The 13,440-nt window shown below is 40.8% G+C and overlaps 1 protein-coding gene across 1 annotated transcript; it reads left to right on the forward strand.

Annotated features, from left to right (window-relative positions):
• The first annotated feature begins 348 nt into the window (after window positions 1-348).
• On the forward strand, window positions 349-4,671 carry LOC103950452 (putative clathrin assembly protein At5g57200). Its single transcript, XM_018648242.2, has 15 exons — window positions 349-593; window positions 726-795; window positions 1,124-1,221; window positions 1,393-1,531; window positions 1,623-1,750; window positions 1,853-1,945; window positions 2,085-2,135; window positions 2,233-2,298; window positions 2,408-2,473; window positions 2,561-2,641; window positions 2,724-2,801; window positions 2,973-3,149; window positions 3,246-3,321; window positions 3,435-3,553; window positions 4,051-4,671. The coding sequence occupies exons 1-15, from the start codon at window positions 504-506 to the stop codon at window positions 4,462-4,464; spliced, it is 1,746 nt and encodes a 581-aa protein (XP_018503758.2). The 5' UTR covers window positions 349-503; the 3' UTR covers window positions 4,465-4,671.
• Window positions 4,672-13,440: the final 8,769 nt, after the last annotated feature.

The following is a 13,440-nucleotide window of genomic DNA, read 5'->3' on the forward strand; positions in this document are numbered from 1 at the left end:
ATATTATTAAAATCTCAAATATTATAATCTTGATCAACGAGAAGACAACTTATATAACATAAGTATACTATCACAAAATTTGGATTAATGATACAATACAAAATGTGAAGAAAAATAATATAAAACGCTACGGTAACAATATATCCATTTCAACGACAAACATGAAAAAAAACAGGAATAACAAATAGAGAACAGAACTACAAAAATACCGATATAATAATAGTCCTTCCAGTTGCGCACATTTTGGAGGGGAGGAGAGAGTCGTTGGTTGTTTTTGTTGTTGGAAGCACTCGGTTTCGGAAGAAGAAGAAGAAGAAGATCATCTTTCACAACCACCACCTTCATCACCACCATCTCCTCCTCCTCCTCCTCCTCCTCCTCCTCCTCTTCCTCTTCCTCCTCTGACATCGTATCAATGATTGGATCTCTCTAACCCCAGCACATTAAAAGTGTTGGTGTTTTTGAAAAAACCCAATAAATAAATATAACGAGTTTTATTTTTTATGGGTACTTTTCAGAGCTTTAGGAAGGCCTATGGAGCTCTGAAGGACTCTACCAAGGTTGGCCTCATCAAGGTCAACAGCGAATTCAAGGTGCGAAAAAGAACCGATTTTGATTTCTGGGTTTTGTTTTGATGAGCTTTGTGATGCCATTTTGGTTTTTTTGATGACATGCAATATTTGGTGAAATGTGGGGATGTCTGAACTTTTTGTTGTTGTTTGAAGGATTTGGATATTGCCACTGTGAAGGCCACCAGTCACGTAGAGTACCCTCCAAAGGAACGTCACGTTCGAAGTGAGTTGATTTGTCTCTTGCATTTGATTTCCTACATTTGTGGATTTATTATTTGGTTGTATGATGAGGATCTGAATCTGCATTATAAAAAGGGTGGTGCTTTTTCCGGCTTTCGGATTGCATGTGAATGGTAAAAAGAAGTGTGTCGATGACACCACCCTGTAAAAATGATGGTCATCAGATTTGCAATTGTGCTCATTGGCCTTGCACTTGCTATTTATGATTCTGTTCTTGCATTACTACATTAATGAGCTATCTCAATTCAGTCTTATTCTAATTCCTGCTTAATTTTTTGGTGTACTTTTGTTTTTATTGTTCTGCTGCCTAGAGATTTTCTCCGCGACTTCAGTGACACGTCCACGTGCAGATGTAGCATACTGCATTCATGCGCTGGCCAAGAGATTGTCCAAGACACGGAGTTGGATTGTAATGTCCTTCTTTATTCCTTCTCTTCTTGTTCTTGTTCTTGTTATCGTTGTTTTTATTTTCGTTCATAATTGGTACGACATGCATATAGGAAAAGTATGATCAGTAGCAGTAGCAAATTATTTGTTAAAATCTAACAGATCACTTAATAAGTGAACTTACAATCTACAGGTTGCCATAAAGACGTTGATAGTTATTCATAGAACATTGAGAGAAGGTGATCCTACCTTCAGAGAGGAGCTTTTGAACTATTCGCAGAGAGGGCACATTCTCCAAATTTCCAATTTTAAAGATGACTCAAGTCCCCTTGGTAAAATGATTCCGCCTTCCATGATTGTATTTTATGTAACATGTGGCCGATGTTGTAACAGTCCCTTCTTACACCAACTTGTATCTTGCAGCTTGGGATTGCTCCGCCTGGGTGAGGACATATGCACTCTTTTTAGAAGAACGGCTGGAGTGTTTTCGAGTTTTGAAATATGACATTGAGGCAGAGCGTTTGACAAAAACGTCGCCAGGATCAACCAAGGTGTGGTTTGTGTTTGCCATTTTCATGATTTAAAATTTTGTTGCCTCACATTGTTCTTCATGATCAACTTTAGTATAACAAAGATACCATTAACTCCACCAGGTCCATAGTAGAACACGAACACTGGGTGCTGATGAGCTGTTGGAGCAGCTACCTGCACTGCAGCAACTTCTTTTCCGCCTTATGGGTTGCCAGGTACTGATCTGGCTTCGTTCTTTATAGACAAATGCTTTAGTTGGTCCATGATGACATTAATAAGGATGGCCTTGACGAAACAGTCTGAAAGAGCCATTTATCTTTAGGTCGGAACTTCTGATTTGCTCTCATTTTGCAGCCCGAGGGGACAGCTTATAACAATTACCTCATACAATATGCCTTGGCTCTGGTATGCATGATAGATATCCTACGTTCCTTGAGAAAATATAATATATGCATTTCTACAAGTTGCTTCTGAGTTTCAACATTGTTTCTTCTCCACGTAGATATTGAAAGAGAGCTTTAAAATATACTGTGCCATCAATGACGGAATTATAAATCTCGTTGACATGGTAAGGCTCTACTGGACCCTTACGTTTCTCTGAAATGAATCGGGTTTATATGATACTTTCCATTTTTACAATTTTCAATTATAAAAACTGGAGTTACATGTTCATGCAGTTCTTCGATATGTCAAGATACGATGCAGTTAAAGCCCTCAATATTTACAAAAGAGCTGGCCAACAGGTATACAATGGTACTTTGTTTTTCTCTCTCTGGAGTTAAATTAACAAGGATCCCCTCAGAAGCTGTTTTTTCTTTACCGAGCTGCAGGCTGAAGGGCTTGCTGATTTTTATGAATACTGCAAGGGTTTGGATCTTGCTAGAACTTTTCAGTTTCCAACATTGAGACAGGTTCCACTTCGCTTTCTACTAGAATAATTACGTTGATTCCATTGCATAGTCTCTCACACCTTTTCTTCTCTACACTAAACAGCCCCCACCGTCATTTCTTGCAACAATGGAGGAGTATATAAAGGAGGCGCCTCAGTCAGGTTCCGTTAACAGGAGACTGGTGAGATAGCATCCATATGAGTATGAACATTTGAGTACTAGATAAGTGTGTTCACATGTTCGTTGCATGCTAATTGCTGTTTACAAGCTGTATATAAAAGGCTCATGATTATTTAAACATTTGAACTATCGGTGTTTTATTCAAATTTCTGATAATTTTGTCCGACTATAGGAATACCAGGTGACAGACGAGCAGCCTCAGAGACCTGAAGAACCTCCTCCTCCAGAGCCTGAAAAACAAGACGAAAAAGTTGAGGAGCCACTGCCAAAAACAGAGGAAGAACCCCAACCCAAGGAAGAGGAAGTCGAACCTCCTCCTTTGATATCAACTGATGACACAGATCTGCTGGTACGATATTGTATACATGGGCATGTACCTGTTTTCTCTGATGTCAATTTGTGGATATCTGCCATTTATGTTGTACTTTTCCTTTTCATTGTCTAGGGTTTAAGGGAAATTAATCCAAAAGCTGCAGAAATCGAAGAAAGCAATGCCTTAGCTCTTGCCATAGTTCCACAGGGTAAGTATTGTTGTATGATATCTTTACACATGTCTGCATTGTCAAATTTGAAGATTGTTCGCTGATACATTATGAATTCTGTTTTATAAGTCAAACCATTTATACATTTGCAGGCAGTGAACAAAAACCTGGAGCGTGTTTCAATGATTTTGCTGGGACTTCCGGTTGGGAGCTAGCACTGGTGACCACACCAAGCAACCATACCAGCCAAGCGCCCATAGACAGAAAGTTGGTTAGTCTTCTTTGCTTTCCAAAAAAGATTTTATTTTTCTGCCCTTTCGTTTCCAGTGCAATGGTATGTATACTACTAGCTCTGGTTACTCCTATACAGCTTGGGATTTGATTTCTTTCAGTGTTAAGTTTGGCGACTGCATGGTTCGGAATGCATGCATAATCACTTTCGCACTTTCCTCTGAATCACGGAACTGAAGAATCTGAAATCTAGCTTGATCTAGGGTTGTGTAGTTAAGTATATGCATCATAATTTTAAATTGCAGTTGTTTGCGTCGCTGAATTCCAGCTCGAATGAGTTTTCAGGCCTCAATCACTTTTTCTGTGGTAAAAAGGAGGCCAGAGGGGGAAGGGAGGTTCTAACTCTTATTTCAGTGTGGTGGTAAATGCACAATAACCACTGGAGCTACATGCCACTGCGATTCACTAACATTTATAGATTAGTATTCATATTATTATTTCTGTGTATTGATGAGCATGGGTTGGGTTTTGGTTTAGGCTGGTGGATTTGACAAGCTATTACTTGATAGCTTGTATGAAGATGAAGGTGCCAGGAGACAATTACAACTCCAGAATGCAGGGTATGGTTATGGTGCGACGAGCTTGCAAAATCCATTTGAACAACAAACACAACAGCCCGTACAGGACCCATTTGCAATGTCCAACAGCGTAGCACCCCCAACAAATGTGCAAATGGCGCTCATGGCGCAGCAACAACACGAGCACCAACAAATCATGCAGCAGCAACAACAACAATACCAACAACAGCAAAACATGATGGTGGTACCTCACCCGTATTATTCTCAATATTCCCAACCAATGCAGCCCGCGGGCTCTTCAAACCCGTTCGGAGATCCATTCAGCTTCCCTCCGAGTACAACGTCGCATCAGGGAAACCAAAACCTAATATAGAAGACCACTTATTTCATGATTTTATTCCAACTATTTTTTTCATTCTTTGGAGTAATAGTGTGACTTTGATGAGCTCATTCTTTTTTTAATCTGTATATTGTTTCGGTGGGCCATTGACAACAACGGAATGCATATCAAACGACCTGCTATTTGGATCAAACATTTGCTTGTTGTTCAGTGTTTACGGATGCGTATCAGAAGTTCAACATGTATACACAAATTTCATCAATGCAAGTTCGACGTTGAGTTGCATTTCTTCCTTATTACATCAAGTCTCGGACCGAGAACTTAAACCTTTTTCTTTAGCACGTTGAGTTGCATTTTCATTCATACAGTGTGTTGCATTCCTATTTAATAAAATTTCTTATCATTTGACAAAAAAGAGGAAGAACAAAGACCGTGTGTGTGTGTGTGTGTGTGTGTGTGTGTGTCTATAGTTTTACCGACTGTGTCACAATGGTATCCTGTTTTCAAAGAGATCGTATGGTTAAACAAAGTAATTCAAAATTTCACACAACTTGAATGTTGTAGGCCTATTTGATTGAACTGTAAAAGGATAGAGAGGGAAAGGGGCCCATGGCAACATAGAGAGAAGAGAGATGTAATTCTGATGTGTGTGTTGTATCACCCTCTTATGCCTTTATTTATAGTAGTAGGATAGGTAGAATCCTTATCCTAATACAATTACATCTCTAATAGGAATTAAACTACTAAAGGGAATATACAAGATACTCCTAGAAACACTAGGATTTATACAATCACATTCTTAATCCAATAGGACTACAACATTCCCCCTTGAGTGTGTAAATACTCAAACAAAACATCGCATCAGATCTTTAGCAGATAAGGTAGAACAGTTGATGAAGTTGTCGGCATAATAGGTGAATGCGAGTCTCAAATATAAGAAAGTAAGTATGCATGGATAGTCAACCTCACAAAACCTCACTATGGTAAAACCTAAGGTAGGCAAAAACCCATAGACTAACGAGAAAAGTGAGAAGTATGCAAAATGTCTAAAACAAACATCAAACAGGACAAAAGTAGTGAACTCAACGGAGTATGATCATCCTAGGATGCGTGCTTCATCAAAACCTCGTTAGATAGCAAAAACCTAGTGGGAAAAATGCTCTTAATCGTAGGAAATGTTTTGATGTTGTTGTTGCTGGTGAGAATAAAAAAACTTATGTGCTATGTGCTTGGTGTTGTCTCCCTTGATGTATCCTTTCTTTAACTGCTTGATACATGTTGCATTGTCTTCAAAGCTTCGAATATGTTCCATGATTGCTCTCAACCAAAAGTACTCACGCGATGCTTCATGTAGGACGAGAATCTCAACATGGTTTGAAGAAGTTGCAATTAGCATTTACTTGGTAGACCTCCAAGATATAACAGTGTCTCCAACAGTAAAGACATAACCCGTTTGAGAACGTGCCTTATATGGGTTAGACAGATAACCAGCATCTGTGTAACCAATGAGGCGAGAATCAACCCAAGGACCCAGGGGGCGGCGGCTTCTCTCGAGGATTCATGAGTGTAGAACAAGCCCAAATCCGTCGTACCCTTAAGGTAGCGAAAAATGTCTTTAACATCATTCCAGTGTTTGTGTGTGTCTTTAACACTATTTTAGTGTCCACGTGTAGGCTCGTTGTTGTATCTAGCCAAAAGATTAACAGCAAAGGAGATGTCGGGTCTAGTGCATTGAGCCAAGTACAATAAAGCACCAATTGCACTTAGGTATGGAACTTCAGGCTCCAAAATCTCTTCATCATCCTCCTTAGGACAAAAGGGATCTCGTTTAGCATCTAGAGTCCGAACGACCATAGAAGTACTCGAAGGCTTCGCTTTATCCTCATTGAAACGTTGCATCACCTTCTGGGTGTAGTTCGTTGATGTACTAAGATTCTATCTGAATAATGCTTGATCTCCAGTCTGAGACAATACTGAGTTTTCCCAAGATCTTTCATCTCAAATTCCAATTTCAAGTGAACGGTAATTTCCTCAAGCTCTGCGGGAGTTCCGTTGAGGTTCATGTCGTTGACATAAATTGCAATGTTCGTAAATCCGGAATGTGACTTCTTAATGAACACGCATGGGCATAGTTTGTTGTTCACATAACCCTGACTTGTCAAATATTCACTCAGACGGTTATGCCACATCCGCCCAGATTGTTTCAATCCGTAGAGTGATCTCCTCAATCTAATTGAGAGGGTGTTCAGTGGTCTATAATTATTTGAACCAGTTGATGGAAGTCCTTCTGGAACTTTCATGTAAATTTGTGTATCTAGATCTCTATAGAGATACGCGATTACCACATCCATAAGCTGCCTATTCAGTTTTTCGGAAACTACCAAATTGATAAGGTAGCGGAACGTTATGGCATCTATTATGGGGGGAATACGTCTTCTCGTAATCTATCCCAGGGCGTTGAGAGAAACCTTGAGCGACGAGGCATGCTTGTATTGCACTATTTCATTCTTTTCATTACGTTTCTTCATGAAAACCCATTTATAGCCCACGAGCTTCACATTGTGGTGAAGTAGGAGCTATGGGCCTAAACACCTTGCGGTTCGTAAACGAATCGAGTTCGACCTAGATTTCTTGTTTCCAGTTTGACTAAGACATTCATCAACAAAACATGGTTCAAATCGTTAAGTATGATGTCAGAAGCAACTGTATACACGAATGCATTATCGACAATTATCTCGTTCCGATTCCAAACCTCATCCAATACTGTGTAATGGACCGGAATCTCACGATTCTCAAGAGGCAAGGTTGTCTTGTCTAAGACATCACCATAATCTAGAATAACCTCATGCGTTGGAACATATGAGTAAGCAATGGTCAGATTCAGACTAGGGTGACTAGTTTGTGCTGTTTTCCTCTTCCGGAGTTATGAATCCTTTGGACTAGGAGGCCTGCCATGCTTCAGGGTAGGAGTAGATAATTGGCTAGCCACTAGTATACTTTGCCGTGTAGGAGGTACGGCCACCCCACCCTTGGGGACGGTCTGGCCTTCCAAGGTGGTGTTACAACGTACGTTAAGTACGTCGATCCTTGTAGGTGTGTTTGCAGTGGGTATATGTGATCTCATCACCTTTGCTAGATTAATAAAAGCATCTGGCATGTTTTGAGCAATGCTCTGAAGATAAAAAATATGTCGCACTTTAGTTTCAGATTGAGGAGTGCGGGGATCTAAATGAGACATAGTGGGAGTAATCCACGACAATTTGCGATGTTCTACATGAACGTTAGTGATCTTATCTTCCTAATGACATGAAGACTGTCTCATTGAAGTGACAATCTGCAAAACGTACGGTAAAGAGATCTCTTGTCAAGGGCTCTAAGTAATGAATAATTGATGGCGAATCATAACTGACATAGATTCCTATTTTTCTCTAAGGACCCATTTTGGTACGTAATGGCTGCGTTATTGGCACATAGACTGCACACCCAAACACATGTAAATGTGAGAACCAACTGTAACGGTGAATGAGGTTGGGTAGTGCTGGGCCTTAGGCGGACCAACATAGCTGTGTGCAAGATTGCATGACCCCAAGCAGATACCAGCAAATTGGTTCGCATAACCAAAGTTCGAGCTATCGTTTGAAAATGCTCTATGAAAGCTTCTGTCAGACCGTTTTGGGTGTGAACATAGGGTAGATGATGTTCAACATCAATCCCAACAGACATGCAATAATCATCAAAAGCCTATGACGTAAACTCTCCAACATTATCTAGTCGAATCGACTTGATAGTGATAATCAGGGTGGTGAACCTTAAGCTTAATAATTTGTGTCAAGAGTTTCGCAAACTCAGCGTTGCGTGTGGACAATAAGCAGACATGTGATAATCGCATTGATGCATCAACCAACACCATAAAGTATCTAAATGGTCTGCATGTTGGTTGGATAGGTCCACAAATATCCCCTTAAATCCTCTAAAGAAACTTAAGGGGGTCGTGAATAATCTTTGTAATTGAGGGTTGAATGTTCAACTTCCCCAGGGAGCATGCTTTGCAAAGCGGATGGTCATGATAAGATTTCAAGAGATGCCCATGTGATACTTTGAGGATTCGGCGCATCATGTCGCGTCCAGGGTGTTCCATTCGATCATGCCAAAACAGGAGAGTGTCCTGGAACCTAGCCATAGGGTCGGCCATGTGGTGTGTCTCAAAGGCTTGAATGGTTGTTATGTACAACCCACTCAGGAGACGTTCCAGCTTCTCCTGAATACGCTTCTGACCATATTTGTAAGAAGTGATACAAATAAATTCAAAACCATTCTTTTCAGTGGTTTCAACATGATATTGATTATCTCGAATATCTCTAAAGGTCAGTGACATTTTTTCGGAACGTGGATAATAGAGTGCCTCTTTAATGGTTAATTCAGTACCCTTGGACAACATAATACGAGCCTTTCCGTATCCTTCTATCAGGTTCAATAAGCCTGAGAGGGTTGTCAAAGGTGCATTCTTAGGTACGAAGTTAGTAAAATAATGTTTCTCACGCAATATGGTGTGCATGGTTGCACTATCAGCCAGACAACTAACTTCTCCACTAGTCATACCTAGAAATAAATTAATTGAATAGGTCACATGCATAAATATAATTCCATTAATTCAATTAATCAATTCGATAAGTAATATCCATAATTCAAAACAAACCAAAACCAAACAAATAATTCCAAATACTTAGAAAAATTGTCCAAAAATTAAACCATAAACCTAAAATTTAGTAGGTGTTCGGCCACTCCTAGTGGGTTCAGCCACTAGGGGTGTAAAAATACCCTTACATGTCTTAGAAAAATAAAACTTTATTATTCCATAGGAGCGGATGCCTTCTTAAAATCAGAAACCTCCAGAGTTGTAGCAGCATATTTGGGATGTTCCACATGCACAAAGTTAGTCTCATGATGGGACTGATACTTAGTAATAGCCTCGGGGTTAGCTCGGCATACGCATGACCAATGATCCTTTGATCCATAGCGATATCATATGTCTATTTCAGTGGAATCCAATTGAACGGTAGTTTTTCCCTTGTTCTTGAAGTTTGGGGCCTTAGGGGCAAAGGGTTGGTGCTTTTGGGGAAAATTTCCTCCCTTGGGTGGGCCTCTGTTCAGTGGACCTTGGGCCTATGGTGGGCCTTGCCGCCCATTACCACAGCATGTCGGTTATGGCTGCTATAATTGGACGCATGAAGCGCGGCGTTCAAGCTAATAGGTCGAGCTTGATGATTCTTCACCAAAAGTTGGTTCTGCTTTTTAGCAAGAAGTAGAACAGATATCAAATCCGAAAATTTGGTGAACTTTTGTGCCCTATATAGTTGATGCAGGACAATATTGGTGTCATTGAAGGTCGAATAGGTTTTCTCCAGAAGATCTTGTTCAGTTAAGTCGTCTTTTACAGAACTTAAATAGTGATCAGATTCGACAAAGTTCAGAGTTATATTCATTCATAGACTTAAAGTCTTGGAAGCGTAAATTCTGCCAGTCATGTCTTGCTTCAGGCAAGTAAATGTCTTTTTAGGGATCAAAACGATCTGCCAGAGCAAGCCAGAGGGTACGTGGATCCTCCTTTACGAGGTACTCGGTCTGTAGTGCATCATGAATGTGTCTTCGGAGGAAGATCATAGTAGTAGCTTTTTGAGCTTCGTCCACGGGTTCATCAATGGTAGCTCTAAGACTCTTTGTAGTAAGATTGAACTTTACGTCTTGAACTCAATTCAGGTAGTTTCTTCTAGAAACTTCCAAAGCAGTGAAATAGAGCTTGTTCAAGTTCGACATGTCCCTAAATAGAGGGTACAACAAAATGTGGTTAGCAGGTCCTGGAGCAAACTTTCCTTTTCTTGTCATTCTTCTGGCTTGATTTTTCTGAACATACTTATATCCTTGATGTAGCCATCATGGGAAGTTGAATTTGACGCTCTCCTTGCCAGCTCTTCAAGGACGGTCGGTCCCTCCGTCGCCACAATGGGTTCGACTGAAACGAATGTCATTGCCAAGCTACATATGCTCTTATCCCTCTTGGCCTCTCAAATCCTTGAATGCAAAGGCCTTGATTCCGTGGGAGAATGTTTGAATGACCTTGCACCCGAGTGTCTTCAACCCTAGAACGAACCCGAGAATATTTTGGTATATTCGAGAAAGCTCTTCGGGCCGAAGGCAATTTGAAAGCTGCAACGGTTATTCAAGAAGCTCTTCGTCCAAGGGTCGAGGTGCTAAAGGTAAAGAAAGAGCAACTGGTCGATCTTAACCGTCAAATTGTCGAACTCCAAAGTTGAAGTTCAATAGTTGCTTCTGAGCTTGCAAAGGATTTCGAGTTGAGCAAAACTTGTTTGATCGAATACGTGGCTAGCATGAAGCGGATCGAGCAGTTGAAGATGGATAAGAGAAATCGACAAGCTGAGGTCATAATGGGCGAAGTAAGGTGGTTAGAGTTGAAGGCCGTCCTTGAAGCTTTTCTTCCTTCATCACCCTAGAACTGTTTAGTTGTAAACTGGTCGACCAGCTCTACTTATACACATTTTCCACGAACTTAATGAAATGAACTTTTATTCTCGCATCTCCCAAGTGACTGGATAATATTTTATCAAAAATTTTCCATTGATTGGCAGTTTATGAATTAGACCAGTTCGATCTTTAAGGTGGTATGCCCCTTTGCTGAGAACTTTATGTAGGACGAATGGTCCTTCCCAATTCGACGACCATTTCCCGAATATATGATCTTTGATTCCTACGGGCAACACTGTATGCCAACCTAACTCTCCTTCACTGAACGTTTTTTGTCTGACTTGTTGTTATAGGCTCGCTCGACAATCTTTTTCTGTGCCACCAACAAATTATAAGCATTGGGCCAAGCTTCCTCCAGGTCTTCTAAGTCTTGTCTCATGAATTGATTGTATTCGGTGCTGAACATACTACTTTGTTCAATTGCTCGCAATGAATTTATACTTAACTCGACTGATAACATCATGTCTTGTCCATAAGTTAGCGCATACAAGGTCGTCCCTGTTGCCGACCGGAGCGAAGTTCGATATGCCGATAAAACCTCGTTTAGCTTTAAATGCCACATACCAGGCTTCTCTTTTATCGTTTTTTCAAGAATTCCGATCAACACTTTATTACTTGCTTCGGCCTGTCCATTTGCTTGTGGGTAATACGGCGTGGACTGTTCGAATCGAATTTTTAAACTTGCCGTGTACTCTTTGAACCTGTTGGACGTAAAGATTGTACCATTGTCCGTTATAATTGTCTTTGGTACGCCGAATCTGCTTACGATATTTTCTTCCACAAAATTACAAACCTCTTTAGACGTTAACTCGGCGTATGACTTTGCTTCGACCCATTTAGTGAAGTAGTCTATTGCAACTAGTATCCATGCATGCTTAGCTGATTCGCACGACGTAATTTTGCTGATTACGTCCATGGCCCATCCTCTAAACGGCTAAGGTTTGGTGACCGAGTGAAGTAATTTGACCGGGACTCATTGTATAGGCCCATGAATTTGACATTCTACACATCGTTGTGTGTACCCGATACAATCCTTCAATATACAACGTATCTTGCGCCCAGATTGATGAGCCCCACAAATTCCTTCTTGTACTTCTGTAATTGCTTGGGCAGCCTCCCACAGGCCGAAGGATAATAACAATAAACCATCTTCACCTTTCCGGTACAACTCGCTTTGATACAACACATAATTTGTGGTAAGGACCCTTGTCCTACAGTTGTGTTTGTCACTGGGGTTATCAAGATATCACATGATTGACCTTCTCCCGTCATCTGGTAATGTCTTGACAATGCACGCGTCTATAGGATCTCCTTGTTCTAACAACGAAGGTAAGGACATCACTTGTGTACAGATCACGTGATCGTGTTGGAGAACTTGTTGATTGACCAAGGCCAGGTGTGATTGTCGTACTATGGGTATCGCCTGACATAGCTCGCCCCTAGAAGTTGTGCACCAAAGGCTTTTGAGCCAACTCGTCTGCATCGGTATTTCGAATGCGGGAGATGTGTTTGAACATGATACCATCAAACAACTCATCCAAATAGCTGGCAACCATGTGATAGGGTGCCAGAGTACAATTCATGCAGCGAAAAATTCCATTGAGTTGGTTAAGCACAAGTTCTGAATCGTCGAGGACGTGTATGCGGGTTGCCCTTAAGTCGGGAAGAACGTTGAGGCCGATGATAAGGGCTTTGTATTTAGCCTGATTATTTGTGCAATCTAAATCAAGCTTAAGAGAAAAATACCAGCGGTGTTGATATGGGGATTGAATGACGATTCCAACACCAGCCGAGGCTGAAGTACTAGAACCATGGCATGTAGGCCTACATGGCACGCATATCGAGTAATTAATGAGCTAACTATGTCCTTTAGTTGTGTGCGGGGCGTGCTAACTCGTCGATCGAGCTTGGTCGAGGAGTAAAATGTGTTGATGTCGTATTGGGCACGCTGCTAACTTCTTGATCTTGCGACTGCGGCTAAGGAAGAAACATGTCTCGGCCTTCGAGTTCAAGAGCTTAAAGGCAAGGCTCCTAGTTCTGCGAAGTTCAATATCAAATTCAGTTTTCAATGTGCCGAATGGAGTAATCTGTAACACCTCACTTCGTTAAGAAGGCTAATGAAATGACCTCTGCCAATAAGGATTCGAAAATTCTTCTCGACTGAGACTTGGATAGATAACCAGTTGGCCTTGACGCAGTGTTATTTATTCAAACTGAAGGTGTTTTGCAGTCGGTTGATTCTACGACAACAGTGTTGTTTATCCAAACTGAAGATGTCACTGGTTGCTTTTACAGTGCTGTTTATCCAAACTGAAGATGTGTTGGCAGAAAAAGAAAATAAAAATCTCAAGGTTGTTGAGAAGTTTCACGTAGAGCGAGAGTTTGCGCAGGGCAGTTTGTGTGTTGAATTAGAGGAGCTTGAATGATGCACTCCCCTCTATATATATAATAGCGAATCTACTCCTGGCC

Source organism: the organism of the source record quoted next, unplaced genomic scaffold, assembly GCF_019419815.1.
Source record: "Pyrus x bretschneideri cultivar Hongxiangsu unplaced genomic scaffold, Pyrus_bretschneideri_v1 Contig36, whole genome shotgun sequence".
Taxonomy (NCBI): Eukaryota; Viridiplantae; Streptophyta; class Magnoliopsida; order Rosales; family Rosaceae; genus Pyrus; species Pyrus x bretschneideri.